This window comes from Micropterus dolomieu, linkage group LG07 (genome assembly GCF_021292245.1).
Source record: "Micropterus dolomieu isolate WLL.071019.BEF.003 ecotype Adirondacks linkage group LG07, ASM2129224v1, whole genome shotgun sequence".
NCBI lineage: Eukaryota > Metazoa > Chordata > Actinopteri > Centrarchiformes > Centrarchidae > Micropterus > Micropterus dolomieu.
Window position 1 is genome coordinate 19,099,622 of NC_060156.1, and position 16,616 is coordinate 19,116,237.

The 16,616-nt window shown below is 43.0% G+C and overlaps 1 protein-coding gene across 14 annotated transcripts in view; it reads left to right on the plus strand.

The window, feature by feature from the left end:
• Positions 1 to 16,616, plus strand: part of mycbp2 (MYC binding protein 2) — a 70,994-nt gene extending 54,378 nt beyond the window's left edge. For 10 of the 14 annotated variants that reach the window (XM_046053576.1, XM_046053582.1, XM_046053586.1 and 7 more), the window contains 30 exons: positions 386 to 565; positions 2,910 to 4,535; positions 4,667 to 4,836; positions 4,968 to 5,215; positions 5,319 to 5,486; positions 6,081 to 6,238; positions 6,337 to 6,536; positions 6,744 to 6,893; positions 6,991 to 7,151; positions 7,351 to 7,507; positions 7,659 to 7,883; positions 8,056 to 8,121; positions 8,383 to 8,622; positions 8,764 to 8,853; positions 8,942 to 9,022; positions 9,107 to 9,373; positions 10,240 to 10,523; positions 10,678 to 10,782; positions 11,369 to 11,465; positions 11,598 to 11,717; positions 11,827 to 11,928; positions 12,028 to 12,156; positions 12,338 to 12,470; positions 12,703 to 12,806; positions 13,496 to 13,684; positions 13,782 to 13,889; positions 14,112 to 14,321; positions 14,401 to 14,508; positions 14,990 to 15,155; positions 15,281 to 16,616. In XM_046053576.1, coding sequence (XP_045909532.1) covers positions 386 to 565; positions 2,910 to 4,535; positions 4,667 to 4,836; positions 4,968 to 5,215; positions 5,319 to 5,486; positions 6,081 to 6,238; positions 6,337 to 6,536; positions 6,744 to 6,893; positions 6,991 to 7,151; positions 7,351 to 7,507; positions 7,659 to 7,883; positions 8,056 to 8,121; positions 8,383 to 8,622; positions 8,764 to 8,853; positions 8,942 to 9,022; positions 9,107 to 9,373; positions 10,240 to 10,523; positions 10,678 to 10,782; positions 11,369 to 11,465; positions 11,598 to 11,717; positions 11,827 to 11,928; positions 12,028 to 12,156; positions 12,338 to 12,470; positions 12,703 to 12,806; positions 13,496 to 13,684; positions 13,782 to 13,889; positions 14,112 to 14,321; positions 14,401 to 14,508; positions 14,990 to 15,155; positions 15,281 to 15,396 — 6,158 coding nt within the window. In that variant the 3' untranslated portion in view covers positions 15,397 to 16,616. The remainder of the gene's footprint in view (positions 1 to 385; positions 566 to 2,909; positions 4,536 to 4,666; positions 4,837 to 4,967; positions 5,216 to 5,318; positions 5,487 to 6,080; positions 6,239 to 6,336; positions 6,537 to 6,743; positions 6,894 to 6,990; positions 7,152 to 7,350; positions 7,508 to 7,658; positions 7,884 to 8,055; positions 8,122 to 8,382; positions 8,623 to 8,763; positions 8,854 to 8,941; positions 9,023 to 9,106; positions 9,374 to 10,239; positions 10,524 to 10,677; positions 10,783 to 11,368; positions 11,466 to 11,597; positions 11,718 to 11,826; positions 11,929 to 12,027; positions 12,157 to 12,337; positions 12,471 to 12,702; positions 12,807 to 13,495; positions 13,685 to 13,781; positions 13,890 to 14,111; positions 14,322 to 14,400; positions 14,509 to 14,989; positions 15,156 to 15,280) is intronic. The other 4 variants (XM_046053590.1, XM_046053588.1, XM_046053580.1 and 1 more) reach the window with 3 other exon arrangements.

Below are 16,616 nucleotides of genomic sequence, written 5' to 3' on the forward strand. Positions count from 1 at the left end.
AGAAGCTTGGTGATTGGATTTTTCTTACCTAATGTTTCTTGAGAGTTGAAGTTCACTTCTCTCCTTACTTTCTACTTGGGCTTGTACCTTTGGACTTTTTAGTCATACTGTGGGATCAGATGATTCCTCACCCAGTTCTTCAGCTTTTGGATGCCCATCCAAGCTTTCAAAGTGCTCCTACAGCCAATCTTTTGATCTCCAAAAAAAAACTCCAAATAGGACTTTTACTTCTTGGAAGCGCAAAATAGCTCCTCCCATTTCGCACATCTGTTGCGCTGTGGGAGATGACTGAATGACTGACAGAAAATAAATTCTGAATGATCCTCACCCACTTTGGAAACCTCGAACTATAGCATAAGCCCATCCTCTGTCTCCATGTTTGCAGGTGACCGGTTGAGTGCCATACTGAATTCCATTCAGTCTGGGCCCTTCCTCTCAGCAGCTCCCTCCTCCTCCGTATTTGAGCAAGCCGCCCAACCTCCCTCCTCCTCCTCCCCTGTCCACAGCCCATTTGTGTTTGGACAATCCCCCTCCCAACTGTCTCAGACACAACCACAGCTTCTGAGTAAGTCTGTCCTGCTTTCTGACAGCGCTTGCTTGAACAGGTGTTGATCCTTTTCCTCCCAGCTAGTTTTCCTAATTTGTTCATTATTCATTATATTTTAAGTATTTTCTGGGGAGGGCAGAGTAACACATAACAGTGCAGAAATATCCTTAACAAGCTAACATGTCTATTATTCAATGTTTAAATCTTGTTTCTAAAAAAAAAAAAAAAAATCTGGTGAAACTGCCTTCAAAAAATATTGACAGGCATTTTCACTTGTTTATGACAACAAGATTTCAAACTTGAATACTAGACTAAAACGTCTTGTTAAAAGGTATATTTTTTCCATGCGCTGATGTAGTAGCCTGAGTTGCTTATTTTTCAGCTTGCTCTCTTGCTAAGTCCGCCTTTCTTCTTTTCCTCATCTTCCTTTCTGCTTTAGCTTCAGATCTGCATTTTTCATCATTTATTAACAACTTGTTTCATTTTCTGCCTCAGCCAGCCCAGCACGTCACTACAACTGTAGTCTAAACAGTTTCAGTATACAATAACTTGGAAATTTCAGCCTGGTCACACACAACTGCTAATAGTTTGTACTTTCACGTCACAATTCAAATACAAAATAACAATTTAAAATAGATAATCTTAGATCAGGATCTAAAATATGTTACCTGTAACTTTTTAAGCCTGTCTTTCTTCTGTATTGCTACTTTGTCTTCTACTTGTACTTCTGCTCGTAATCTTTTTTTTTTTTTTTATTATTTTATTTTTTTTACTGGGTTGTCTATTCATTACAGAGCCCTGGAGGGTTTCTTGAAGGGGAAAAACCCTGAATTCGTGTGCATAAATGAATCATTTGTGCTCCAAATTTAGCTTCTCTTTTGAACTTATCACCTTTATGCCATCAGTGTTGTTGTTCATATACCATTTATAGTCAGTATGGATCACTTGGATTTAATAGGATATTACTTTTTTTTATCTTGGACTGAGGAAAACAATGTTGTGTTATCTTTAAAATCCCTATTTTACAAGGTAACGTACTGTTTCACCGTAAAAGCATGGATGATACTGAGGATGTTCTGTAATCACTTCTGGAGCACTTCATTAGTGTTTTCTTTGTCATATCGTTCAGACTAGCAGCTGACTGAATACAGCACCCCAAAGGTGCGTGCTGTTCTCTACATGAAGGAAGGGGGCAAAAGTATATGTTGAATGTAGAGCGAAAATTACTAAATAGTGCAGACAAATTTACTTTTTTCCCATGACTCCAGGGTTCTGTAATTTGTCTTCTCCTTTTCTATAAATGTTTCTCTCTTTGTGTCTGTCAGTTTCTCTACCTATCTGTTGAGCGTCCCATCACTTTAACTTTAACAGATTCCTTTTGCCTCTTTCTATTTCACCTCCTTGACTTGACCCCATTGCCTCTTTGTGCTTTCTTTCTTTCTCTCTGTGGTGGCCCCCTTGCATTCCATGCCTTGTTTGTTTTCCGCTGTAGATGGTTCGTCGCGCAGCCTTGCTTCTCGCGAGCGTGTGTACAAAAGCAGTGTGTCCGTGGCTGGGCATGGTTCTGCTCTCTCATCTCTCGCTCTAAGGCAAAAGGGTGGGTAATCACAGCATGCATGCCTCCTTCAGTCAGAACAGAGGGTGGGTAGGAACTCCAGAAAAAAAACGCACAGTCTGTGTTCTGTGATGAACAAAGAGCTTTGTATGTTAGCTTGTGAAAAACAATTTGGGCATCTTGTGTTAGTGACCTTAAAACGGCTTAAAGTAAGACATGGCTGAACACAATATTATAATAAAGAGAAAGAACTGAAGATGCATAACATACCAAACACATATGAGTTTTGATTTAAGGGTCTACCTGTTTAAAAATAGGTAGACCTTAAATGCCATTGACTCCATGGATGTTTGTGGTTACTAGACGAATGGCTTTTAAAAGTTAATGCCAAGGGTAGATCCAGTAATAGTAGGAGATGTCCCAGGACTGGGCTGGAATCCATCTTTCATCAGCTCTTCCATGGTCCACTAGCTATCTTCATCCATATCAGAGTTTGTCTGGTACAGAAATATATGGACAAAAATGTGGGAGAAACACCCAACTAGTAAAGTCATCAAAAGCTTGCTTTTAAGAAAATATATCACTCACTGTTGTCATTTTCTTTTTTTCTTTTTCTTTTACCTTTGGAACTTGCATTGTCTTTCTGCCCTTCATTTCATTTCATTTTACCTTATATTTTCAACATTACAGTGGGGTTTTTTTTCAGCTCGGGTCTTGAGTGTTGTGCCTAGAGTTAAATGGTTACACTCTTACCACTGATTTAGTTGTCTTTTGTATTGTAACTGTGTTTGAATTATTAACGTTTAGGTGAGCGAGGGAACCTGATGCCCGGTGCACGGTCCATGTCTCCAGCCTCCAAACACCGTCAGGAGAATCGCTCACCCAAACAGGAGAGTCGGGGAAGCCGCTCATCTGAACAGAGCAGGAGCAAGACAGGAGAAGGTGCACTCTCAGCCAGTGAAGCCCTCATCCTGCGGTCAGACACGGCCAAACTAAGGTCTGACTCTCACAGCCGTTCTCACTCGCCCAATCACAACACTCTGCAGGCCCTGAAGGCAGATGGGAGAACCTCAGGACTTCGGGCTGAGTCCCCGAACCCTGGCTCTCGCTCCTCCTCTCCCAAACAAAAATCCTCTTCAGGTAGGTCTAGTCCCTCCAGCACCTCCTCCCAGCACTCCTCATCAACCCACCATGACAAGAACTGCCCACCTAAAGTTAGCCCTTCCTCCAAAGCCCGGCTGGACCCTCCCAGAGAGAGGTCCAAATCAGATTCATACACTCTGGACCCAGACACACTTCGAAAGAAGAAGGTTCCACTTACAGAGCCACTTAGGGGCAGATCTACCTCTCCCAAACCTAAACTGTCTCCTAAAGATCCAAATAAAGAAGTGATTAGTAATGCAGAGAACCGTGTTCCTTCTCCACATGTTACCCAAGAGAACCTCCACAGTGAAGTGGTTGAGGTGTGCACCTCTAGTGCTCTCCTCTCCAACGAGGACGGCAATGACGAGAATGTGGAGGTCCTTAATGCTGAAGAAGGATCGTGTAAGGTGCACTTTAGCATTGGCAAAGCTCCGGTCAAAGAGGAACTAGAGAGCCGCTCTTCACCCAAAGTCAGCCGGAAAACCTCTAGTCGACATACGCGCCCTAAGAAGGACAAATCTGGGCCTCTTTTTAAAGGTGATGGTGCAAGGGTCACAGAGCCTGCCAAACAGGCCATGTCACCCTCTGTGGCTGAATGTGCGCGAGCTGTCTTCGCAGCATTCCTGTGGCATGAAGGCATTGTCCACGATGCCATGGCCTGCTCCTCCTTCCTCAAGTTCAACCCAGACTTAACCAAAGAGCATGCCCCCATCCGTAGCTCTCTGGGAGGGGGTGCTGAAGAGAAGGAGAGCAAGTTAAAGAACCGCCACTCCTTAGAGATTTCCTCTGCACTCAACATGTTTAATATTGCTCCACATGGCCCGGACATCTCCAAAATGGGAAGCATCAACAAAAATAAGGTGCTATCCATGCTAAAAGAACCTCCGCTGCCAGAGAAGTGTGAGGATGGGAAAGGAGAGGCCATTTCCTATGAGATGACTTCTAATCCCTCTATGAGGGCAAAGTCAATTTTACCTTTAACGTTGCAACATCTGGTGGCATTCTGGGAGGACATCTCTATGGCCACCATCAAGGCAGCCACTCAGAACATGATCTTCCCTAGCCCGGGGTCCAGTGCCATCCTAAAAAAGAAGGAACATGAAAAAGACAGCAAAAAGTCAAAGAAGGAGAAGAAGAAAAGGGAGAAGGCTGATGTGCGTCCAAGAGGGAATCTGTTTGGAGAGATGGCACAGCTTGCCATGGGTGGGCCGGAGAAAGACACCATCTGTGAGCTGTGTGGGGAATCTCACCCTTACCCCGTCACCTACCATATGAGACAGGCTCACCCAGGTAAGAATACAGGAAGTGCTGGTTAGAGTTTTGTAATTAGTCATTCAAATAGTCTCTTTGTATGTCAGTTTCACAAAACTGTTTACCAATATACTTTGTGCCTACGACATCCCTCTTTGATATTATGTCAGGTTGTGGCCGCTATGCTGGAGGTCAGGGCTACAACAGCATTGGCCACTTCTGTGGTGGCTGGGCTGGAAATTGTGGAGATGGAGGCATAGGAGGCAGCACCTGGTACCTGGTGTGTGATCGCTGTCGGGAAAAATACCTGAGAGAGAAACAGACTGCCGCCCGGGAAAAGGTAGCCTACGGCTTCAAGGCTTTAGTGCTTAAATCTGGGTCACTCTTTTACTAAAGCGCTGTCGTTATTTTTTTACAGACAAACTGACTTTTTAGATTTAAATCAAAATCAATCTGCATGTTCTTTACCAGGTGAAGCAATCCAGGAAGAAACCTCTGCAGGTGAAGACTCCAAGGGCGCTGCCCACTATGGAGGCCCACCAGGTGATTCGGGCGAACGCTTTGTTCCTGCTGTCCCTCAGTAGTGCTGCTGAACCCAGCATGCTGTGCCACCACCCTTCCCGGCCACTGCACTCCCAGCTGCTGCCCAGCCTTAAGGAGGGCGTGTCGGATGAACTCCCCAATAAAATGGGCTGTCTCTACCTTCAGACACTAGCTAGGTAGCTTAACATCTCAGTTAATACCAGGTTGTCTTTTACAGATAGTAAGCCCCTACAGTAACATGTGCTTGCATAATGATTTGAGTCTCTTCTCATCTCTCAGGCAACACACTGAGAACTTTGGGGCCTACCAAGATGATAACCTCTTCCAAGATGAGATGAGGTATTTGCGCTCAACATCTGTTCCTGCACCCTACATTTCAGTCACCCCTGACGCTTGCCCCAATGTGTTTGAAGAACCAGAGAGCAACATGAAATCAATGCCCCCCAGGTAACACATCTTAGTACTATGTTTTAACTTGCTTCCACTTATTAACATGCATACAAAATTGCGGCTGTTACTTACAGAATTGCTCGCACACCACCTTCTACTGTATACATGACAGATATACATACATGCATGCATGATATTTAAGATGATGCCATTTTGTCATGCAGATATACTCCAGTGACTCCAGCTCTCTGCCCTGCACCGTGCATAGTTTGACAGCAAGCATTTTGTTCAGAACATGTGCCTTAATTGCTTTGCTATGTTATCCCGACCAGCCTTGTCTTGTACAGTACAAAAGAGCCTGGCTGCTCCATTCTCTGGTTAGGACTAATTTAGGTGTTTTGTCAAGCAAAGAAAACTGTATATAGTTAGCCTTTCTAAGGAGTTCAGTGTATCTCATTTGCTGTTTATCAAAACAGCTGCTTAAAATGCACACACATATAGGTTGTTTCGTCAGCAAACATTTCAAACACGTTTTCTTAGATACAGAAAAACCACTTGCCATATTTAAACTTTGAAGGGTGGTTGTCTTTATTATCTTTATGTTACAGGCTAAACTGTATGTGTCTGTTTCTGCTTTACATTTTCTTTTAGTCTTGAGACCAGTCCGATCACAGACAGCGACACTGCGAAGCGCACTGTGTTTCAGAGGTCTTACTCAGTCGTAGCGTCTGAGTATGACAAGCAACACTCACCCTCTCCAGCCCGGGTCAAAGCCGTGCCCAGACGCAGGGTCCACAGTGGTGATGCAGGTAATCGCACGTAGTGATTTGAGAAGGGATTAGTGATACTGAAGCATGAGTGAGTTTTCCGTCGTCTGTAACATCGACCTGCTCTGTCCCTCATACAGAGGTGGGATCTTCCCTGTTGAGGCACCCATCTCCTGAGCTATCCAGGCTGATCTCGGCCCACGGCTCTCTCAGTAAGGGGGAGAGGAACTTCCAGTGGCCTGTCCTGGCTTTTGTTATCCAGCACCATGACCTGGAGGGCCTGGAGGTGGCCATGAGGCATGCACTGAGGAAGTCCGCCTGCAGGGTGTTTGCCATGGAGGTACAGCTGTTTAGGCTGCAGTTTTTATCTGAATCTCAGGGCTTTAATTATTGCTGTTTATACAGCAGTTACTCAAGGTTATAGGCAGTTAGTTGGCTGAATATTGTTAGTTAGTCAATTAGATTTGTATACTTAATTAGCTAATAGGCAGAACTTGGACTGTGTGTAGTAAGAAGGCTAATTAGTATGATTTTCTCTTGATTTTAGGCATTCAACTGGCTGCTGTGCAACGTCATCCAGACCACCTCCCTGCATGACATTCTTTGGCATTTTGTAGCATCTCTCACCCCATCACCGTTTGAACCGGAGGACGAAGAAGAGGAGGAGAACAAGGGGAATAAAGAAAATGTTGAACAGGTAATAAGTGGTTATATGTCAAAAAAAGCATGTTGCATTACTTTTGCTTCGTTGTTGTATCTTCTAATTATGAACATCTCCTCTCCGAATCCTACAGGAAAGAGACCTTGGCGTTTGTGAACACCCTCTGTCAGACATTGTTATTGCTGGGGAGGCAGCACATCCTCTCCCCCACACCTTCCACCGCCTCCTTCAGACCATATCTGACCTCATGATGTCACTTCCTAGTGGCAGCTCACTTCAGCAGATGGCGCTTAGGTACAGTTTCTAAATGACTAAAAATGAAACCAACACACAAGCCAACATTTTAAATAGATTGATTTCAAATTATACTCATTCAATGTCCTAAATTTCTGCTTCTTTCTAAATTTTAGAATCACTACCTTGTTCACACTTTTGCCACTTTGTGCTTCGTGCACATATTATGGGAACGTAACTTGGTGACTTATTCTTCTAGGTGCTGGAGTCTCAAGTTTAAGCAGTCTGACCACCAGTTCCTCCACCAGAGCAACGTTTTCCATCACATCAACAATATCTTGTCTAAGTCAGACGATGGAGACAGCGAAGAGAGCTTCAACATCAGTGTGCAGTCAGGTTACGAAGCAATGAGCCAGGCAAGAAAACAACCACTTACTCACACATACATAAGATCTGTCTTCTGTTGGTCAACACAGATTGAACCAACAGTAAGCGTCTTATATTTTGTCAAGCATCTGTGGTAATGACATACACTAACCTGACACTGACACATCTTTGTGATAATAGGATCTCTGCCTGGTGACCAGTCTGAAGGATCTGACCAGTGTGGTAGACATCAAGACATCCAGTCGTCCTGCCATGATTGGGAGCCTAACAGACGGCTCGACAGAGACCTTCTGGGAATCTGGAGATGAGGACAAGAACAAAACCAAGAGCATCACCATCAGCTGTGTGAAAGGCATAAATGCTACCAATGTGTCTGTTCATGTGGACAACTCCAGAGACATTGGGGTAAGGGGGGCAACGGCAAACCAGGCATATATACATGTTTGGGGCATAAAACTTGCTTGTTATAGTATGAATGAAAATTTAAGGCCACGGTGGATTTGGTGATGAAAATGTATTTTTAAAGGTTGGCTGATGGATTTCAGCAAATACTATTTTGCCTTTGTCATATCCACAGAACAAAGTCACATCAGTGACATTCCTATGTGGAAAAGCAATAGAGGACCTCTGCAGAATCAAACAGGTATGATCAGTTTCTTGGTAGTAATGTGGGAATACAGTATAATTTGAGCTTTAATGAATGCTGTTAAATTTTAGTCTATTATAAGTCTAAAGACAACAGGTCTTCTGTTTCACTTAAAAATTATTTATATTATTGTAGAAACAAAAGTTTTAAATTAATGGGCTGTTTAATAAGGTGCACCTTGGTTGACCTGTTAATATACTACAGATTTACATGCACATGTGGCAGAACACTGAAAATCCCCATGCCATTTCATCCAAGGTCGACCTCGACTCTCGTCACATGGGCTGGGTGACAAGTGAGCTTCCTGGAGGGGATCATCTTGTCATCAAGGTGGAACTGAAAGGTCCAGAGAACACCCTGAGAGTGCGCCAGGTAAAGGTCCTCGGTTGGAAAGAGGGTGAGAGCATCAAGATTCTAGGACAGATCTCAGCCAGCATGGCCCAGCAAAAGAACTGCGAGGCCGAGACGCTCCGAGTGTTTCGCCTCATCACCTCACAGGTCTGTCTAACTGCTTTATCCAAGTTATTTTTCTATTACCATATTGTTAAACCTTTACATTTTGCAAATATTACATTTCTGGTGCAAATAGCTGTGGTCTCTTGGAAACTTCATTGTTGCTACTTTGTTCTTTACCTTTAGGTCTTTGGAAAACTTATTTGCGGAGATGCAGAGCCGACTCCAGAGCAGGAGGAGAAAAACCTGCTTTCATCACCCGAGGGAGAAGACAAGGTGACAGTTTAACTGTACTGTTTCACTGACTCAAATATATAGGGACCGTCAGCCAAATGTTTTACACTTGATGTATTTTCATGAATAGGCACCATCTGATGCAGATCTTAAGGAGCACATGGTGGGAATCATTTTCAGCAGGAGCAAACTGACCAACCTTCAGAAACAGGTAAATGTCACTTCTTCGAACCATTCAACAGGATGAGTAATTATAATCCCTGTGCTCTAACCTAATGAGTGTATTTATTTCCAGGTGTGTGCGCACATTGTCCAGGCCATCCGTATGGAGGCCACGCGTGTGCGGGAGGAGTGGGAGCACGCCATCTCTAGTAAAGAGAACGCTAACTCCCAGCCCAGTGACGACGACGCATCCTCAGACGCCTACTGCTTTGAGCTCCTCTCCATGGTCCTGGCTCTGAGTGGCTCCAACGTTGGCCGCCAGTACCTAGCTCAACAGCTAACACTCATGCAAGACCTGTTTTCTCTGCTGCACACGGCTTCCCCGAGAGTACAGAGACAGGTGGGCAAGGGGTACACACACGCACAGCTATAGACGGAGTCACGGGCAGTTTAGTGTTTAAATGTACCCTGTTGAGTTTTCCTTATAAACAAACAAATATGTTCACATTAACTGCTTCTCAACATACATATTGAAGACATATTCTTCCTTGTAAAAATTTGCAAAGCTACTTTATTTAAAAATACTTTAAAACCTGGTTTGTTTACATCCATGTTAGACAGCCTTTCCTGCATTTCTTGGCCAGTTGCTTGTTGTTAAGCCAAAGGCAACTGGACTTTGTTTAGTTCTGGATCTTCAACCATTTCCAGTTGCCCTTGATTTAGCCTTCCTTGGAGAACTATGCCATATTACCACCACCAACTGTCAATTGGTGGAATAGCATGAAACTGACAGCAGGGATGTATTTTGTGTCTCTTGGGTGCTCACATCAGTGCTTGTATGTCCTTTTGTACGCCAAAATCCCCTCTTAGAAAATGCGGATCCACAAGTCCGCATTTTCTAAGAGGTGCTGTTCGGCGGATCCACATAGGCTGTTCTTCTGTTAGTTTGTATGGACTGTTTATATGATGGATGCCATTATGTTTAATTTTTTATGACTGACACATCAAAACGTGTTTAAAATCAGTATTCAGTAGGTTAGGAGAGTAAAATGTACCATTGTAGTGTCAGCCTATTTGCATATATAGATATATGGGTGCACATACATGACAGTTCCAACTGGTTTGGAGTCAGTGTGCCGGTATAACACATACTTTCAAAAAATTTGTTTTTTAAGCAGTTTTTATGTGTGTACGTGTTTATGTAAATATCAAGTGACACTATACAATTAATATTCTTGTTTACCATCTGATCTTATCTCAACTCAGGTCACATCATTGCTTAGGCGCGTCCTTCCAGAGGTTACACCAGTGCGACTTGCCAGCATTATTGGGGTGAAGGCTCTGCCACCAGCGGACATCAGTGACATCATCCACTCCACAGAAAAGGGTGACTGGAACAAGCTCTGCATCCTTGACATGTTCCTGGGCTGCATCGCAAAAGCCCTCACTGTGCAGCTGAAAGCCAAAGGCACCACCATCTCTGGCACAGCTGGCATGGCGGCGGGCAAAGGGGTCACCACGGTCACGCTGCCCATGATCTTCAACTCCAGGTGAGTTAGTTTTTGCTAGGCCTAATCAATATTTGGATTATCAAAGAGATGTTGTTATATAAGACATAAGGCGTTTTCACACATATAGTTTGTTTGCTGTGGTCCGAATCAGTTGATGAGTTTGTAAACTTGGAGTGGTTTCCCCTTGGTTCAGTTTCTTTTTACACAGAGAGAAAATCCAAGTGAGCGAAAATGCATCACTACTAACTTCTAATCACTCCGCTTATTGGTCAGATGTGTCTGGGGCGGCAGCAAGAAGGTAAATACAGGTAGAAGGTCCTGTGTTCTGGACTAGTGTATATTTCTGTGAGAGAAACACTTCTGTGCAGTATAACATGGAGCAATGCCACAGTTGCTCATAACCATGGTAATAATGTGGGCAATATAGCAGTCAAAACTATACCAGCAGAATGCCGAATGGACTTCATAGGAAACTATACTGCTTCACACTTTGCAAAGAAGTCGTGCTGCCTTCGGACAGATCAGCAGATCAGGGGAACTAATATTGGGCATGTACAACAACATGCCAACCAACCGTCAACATGTTAAACCAGACGTGAAGCGAAATATGTTAATGGTAGTTGGGTCGGATCATGTCCCCACCACAGACTGCTACAGAGTTTGTTTGGGCCCGGACTAAAACCACCTCCTGTCCTGTCAGAGGTCTCGGTGCGGTTGTTTGGCCCGCATAAGAGTTCAATGGACAGATTGAAACGAACTGTACTAATCTGGCAAACGCACCAGTATTTGTTTTTAACCTAAAGCACCCTTAAAACAACACAACATCAATTAAGATATAGTTTGTGGCAAATTTGATATTTAATACCCCTTTCTCTCATACGCAGCTACATCCGCAGAGGGGAGAGCCACTGGTGGATGAAAGGCTCCACTCCTCCTCAGATAGCAGAGATCATCATAAAGCTGGTTAAAGACATGGCAGCTGTAAGTTCCTGTTGTTTAAATCCTTATCTTGATATTGAACAACATTCGTCATCTTTGTCATAAATTTCACATTTTCACGAGTTGTATTGCTCTGGAAAAAGTACCTCTAAGACAGACTTTTGCTGTTCTTAGGGTCACCTGTCAGATGCTTGGTCCCGAGTCACCAAAAATGCAATAGCTGAGACCATCATAGCCTTGACCAAAATGGAGGAGGAGCATCGGTCACCTGTACGCTGTATCGCCACCACAAGGGTAGGAACTCACCTGTCATCATACGCAAAGCATTTATGTGCATATGTATCTATGTTTACAAATACTGGGAATCAAATAAATATATGTCAAATCCCGTTCTGTCTCATAGCTGTGGCTGGCCTTAGCTTCACTGTGTGTGCTGGACCAGGACCATGTTGACAGGCTGTCCTCTGGTCGCTGGATGGGCAAAGATGGACAGCAGAAGCAGATGGTGAGAACGATATAAAAAGCTATGAGCTATGCCATGTGAAAATAATCAACAGGTAATCAAAAGAATAGCACATTGATTTCCTCATCCTTCTATCCACAGCCCATGTGTGACAACCATGATGATGGTGAGACAGCAGCCATCATCCTGTGTAACATGTGTGGCAACCTCTGCACCGACTGTGACCGCTTCCTCCACCTGCACCGACGCACACGCTCTCACCAGAGACAGGTTAGTGTTGGATGGCACACCTTCCATATTGTTAGCATGATTCTGCCGGTTCTTCCGGTAGTTTTAACTGCCAATTAGTTGGATATTACGAACCAATTTATAAAAAGGATTTATAAATTTCTAAAAGGAGTATGGTATAGAATGAGTTGGTGTGTAATCTTATTTTCATGGCTGCTTTCAGGTGTTCAAGGAGGAAGAGGAGGCCATAAAGGTGGATCTCCATGAAGGCTGTGGGAGAACTAAGCTCTTTTGGCTCATGGCTCTGGCAGACTCTAAGACTATGAAGGCTATGGTGGAGTTCAGAGAGCACACGGGTAATTAACGTGGCGCAAGAGCATTCCACTGTGTGTGTCTGTATGCAGGATGGATGGATGGGTGTGTCTGTGTCTATCTATCTATCTATCTATCTATCTATATATATCTATATCTATATCTATATCTATATCTCTATATCTAATGTGTGTATGTGTGTGTATATATATATATATATATATATATAATGTGTGTGTGTAATATGCAAATTGTGTTATAACAATACTTTTTCAGGTAAACCAGCCTCCAGCAGCTCAGACGCTTGCAGGTTCTGTGGTACGAGGAGTGGAACCGAGCTGTCTGCAGTGGGCAGTGTCTGCTCAGACCCAGACTGCCAGGTATTTATAAATTATTAACAAGGAAACTTAACCACTAATTATCCGGATGTCTTTTGTCATTGCTGGTAATCTGTGTAGTTCATTAAAATTTGACCATCTGGTTCTGTTTTGTTTTCGATAGGGAAGTTGAAGCTCTAAAAAAAAATTATTTTTGTTTTATTTTACAAAGTTCAACATGCACACACACACGTTTACAAAACTAATAAAAGCAGTATAAAAAATATAGAGCCAAATCCAAATTATTGTGCTGCTGTTTTAACCAACATTTGCTAGCCATTCTGTAAACAATCCCTTTCTCTTTGTTCATTATATGCTATTATATTGATTAAAAATACCCTGAACCAGTTTTGCTAAAACATTGTGCCTAATTCAAAATACAGATACCAGATGCATGAGTACCTTTCCCAAACTTGGACTAGAATCTTTTTCCTGGAGAGAGGATTGAGGTTTTGTATTTTGAGTATTGTCGAACATTTATAATACTTGAGTACTGATTAAAACTCAAGCCTGATAGAGCTGAAGGATCCCGTCTTTTGAGACCATAAATTTCATTGATTCCCTTCATTGACGAGCCATGCATATAATGGATGACACCACTTAAGAGAGGAACAAATACCTACACAAGATACATATTAAAGCAGTAAAGTGTATATTTTTTAAGTACTATACTCTAATGTTGTCTCCCTCAGGAGTATGCCAAACTGGCCTGCAGTAAAACTCATCCTTGTGGACACCCCTGTGGAGGAGTCAAGAATGAGGAGGCCTGCCTTCCATGTCTGCATGGCTGTGACAAGAACACTGGCTGCCTGAAACAGGATGCAGATGACATGTGTATGATCTGCTTCACAGAGGCCCTCTCTGCTGCTCCTGCTGTACAGGTAGTTGTGAAGATGTGAAGATAAAGCATTTGTCCATTACGTGAGAGTCTCACTTCACTTTTCTCATTTAATGTTTAACTCTTTGTTCTGTTCTCAGCTGGACTGCACTCATGTGTTCCACCTTCAGTGTACTCGTCGTGTTCTTGAAAATCGCTGGCTCGGGCCCCGAATCACGTTCGGCTTTATGTTGTGTCCCATTTGCAAGGTAAGATGTTACTTGAGCCTCTCTGACTAAAGAGATTAACAAAGGGGATGAAAACTATTTTCACCACACCTTGAAGTTGATTGAGCTCAGTTTACTTAAATGCCTTGTTGAACAAGTCCAGTCTGGTGTGTGGCCTTCCCAAACAGACTATGACACTGTCATCTGTGTCAAATGTTGTTCATGAACGTGTGCTGTTTTGTTTGTTTCATTGTTTGCCTCCAGAACAAAATCAATCACTCTGTGATCAAGGACCTGCTCGATCCAATTAAGGAGCTCTATGAGGATGTGAGGAGAAAGGCTCTGATGAGGCTGGAGTATGAGGGTCTACATAAGAGCGAGGCAATAACTACACCAGGAGCACGTTTCCACAACGACCCTGCAGGCTTTGCCATGAACAGATATGCATACTATGTCTGCTACAAGTGCAAGAAGGTACTATATAAACTAAAGTCAAGTTTTATTTAAATGTTGTTTAGGGGTTGAGAATTAATAGTTAACCCTTTATTTCCAGGCCTATTTTGGGGGAGAGGCTCGTTGCGATGCAGAGGCAGGACAGGGAGATGACTACGACCCCAGTGAGCTGATCTGTGGAGCGTGCTCAGATGTTTCCAGGGCTCAGGTGGGTAAACGATGCCTGTGAGGATCCTGGCTATACTATGGCCAATTCAAAGGAATCTTTTTGGGGGGGAAATACACATTGTCTTTCTTGCCAAGAGTTGGAGAGAAGATTGATTCCACTCTAATGTCTGTATACTAAATCTAAAACTAGAATGAGCTGCCGATTAGCTTAGCACATAGACTGAAATGTTTGGTAAAAGGCAAGCCTGGCTCTGCCTGAAGGTAACAAAATCGCCTACCAGCACCTCTTAAGCTCACTAATAAACTTTTAATATCGTATTTGTTTCATCTGTAGTAAGTGTTGCAGGGAATTACTTGCTCCAGAGACAAGACTGGTATCAATATTTTCGTCTCACTTTCATCAAGAAGCATATTTCCCAAAATGTGTAACTACCTTTTGAAAGCTTGATGAAAAACTTATCTGTACTCTTTACTCAAAAATATAATCCCACCCCTGATGATTATTTTTTACTGTTCACCAGATGTGCTCCAAACATGGCACAGACTTCCTGGAGTATAAATGCAGGTACTGCTGCTCAGTGGCTGTTTTCTTCTGCTTTGGCACCACACACTTCTGCAACGCCTGCCATGATGACTTCCAGAGGATGACCAGTGTCCCCAAGGAGGAACTTCCCCATTGTCCTGCAGGTGCTTAACGATTCTGTTGACTACACTCTCTGTTAAATTAGTCAGAGTGCACATGACTTATTTCCAGGCGGAAATACCATTAAGAAAAAATAAGGGAGATGTTATCATTGTCCTTTCTATCACAGGACCCAAAGGCAAGCAGCTGGAGGGTACCGAATGCCCTTTGCATGTGGTTCACCCACCAACGGGGGAGGAGTTCGCCCTGGGCTGTGGGGTTTGCAGAAATGCCCACACCTTCTAAACAACACAAGCCTTTTACTGAAAACCAGTTTGTCTACTGTGATTTCCAGCTGCTGCTGAAGCTCAGCCGCGAAGCTTGGTTCTTGCATTGTCAAGTCTCCTGGACGCTGAACCAGGTTTTTGCTCTACGCCAAGAGTCCTCAGGTCTGCTCTTCTACCAACATCAGTATCCAGGCTCTGCTACAAACACGAGCTGTGGCTCCTTTGGATTCAGAGTAACCTGAATGGAAAAAATGAACAATAGAATTTTAAAAAAGAAGAAAAAAAAAGAAAATAACTTGTGACGTGTTTGCATGCGGCCGTTGTATTCCCTCGGCTTCTATAGACGTTGCACACCTGATCACTGAAGTGTAACAATACAAGATTAAACATTGAATATGAAATAAATTTGCTTAAAGGCAACTGTGGATCAGCATTGGTTTAAAAAAAAAAAAGGAACAGGCCGTATTTCCAGCTTCCTAACTATAAATTTAAAAATATTGTTGTATGTAAACCTTTTTTCGTAATCTTGTACAGTATTCTCCACTGTCAAGTGCATCATGGGTTGACGGACAAAAAAAAGAGCGGGTGGAAAAGACTGTTAAGAATATTATGTTTGGGAGGAAGGAAAATAGTGTACGATTTATCTAATCTTGTATATAATGATACTATTCAAAATAGCTGTATTCCGAAGTTGCTACTCTTCACTTCAATTTTGTTTGATATTCTGGGTTATGTTTTGAGCCAGAACTTTTAATGAAGTGCAATACTGGGTGTGCCTCCTATTTTGCAGCTGTTAAACCTATGGAATGTATGTCAATAAAGCCACTGTACATTTTTTATACAGTAGACAGTCGTAATTCCCCCTCTTCTAAATGTCAGATCTCTTCTGTTGTCTGGAAATAAGAAGCCTGGCGCCTGCGATGAATGAAGGTGGATGTCAATCATATTTGCAAAAAAAAAAAAATGTACCAAATCCTACATTAATACAAAAAACCTCACCGTGAGACGGATTACAGCTGGATGATTTGAGGGGCCAGTCTTCACACCAAATAAAATTGTGCACCTATAATGCTTTTCCCTAGTAGGAGGCAGGCGGATTGGGGGGGTCAGGGGAATGGAGTGTGGAAAATAAGCAGCTGCTGTTATATAAAAAAGCTTAATACTTGTGAATCTGCTCTGTAATATCTGTGGTGGATGGAGTTGAATGGTAATAAACCAGGTTCTCTGTTTCGCAAAGTA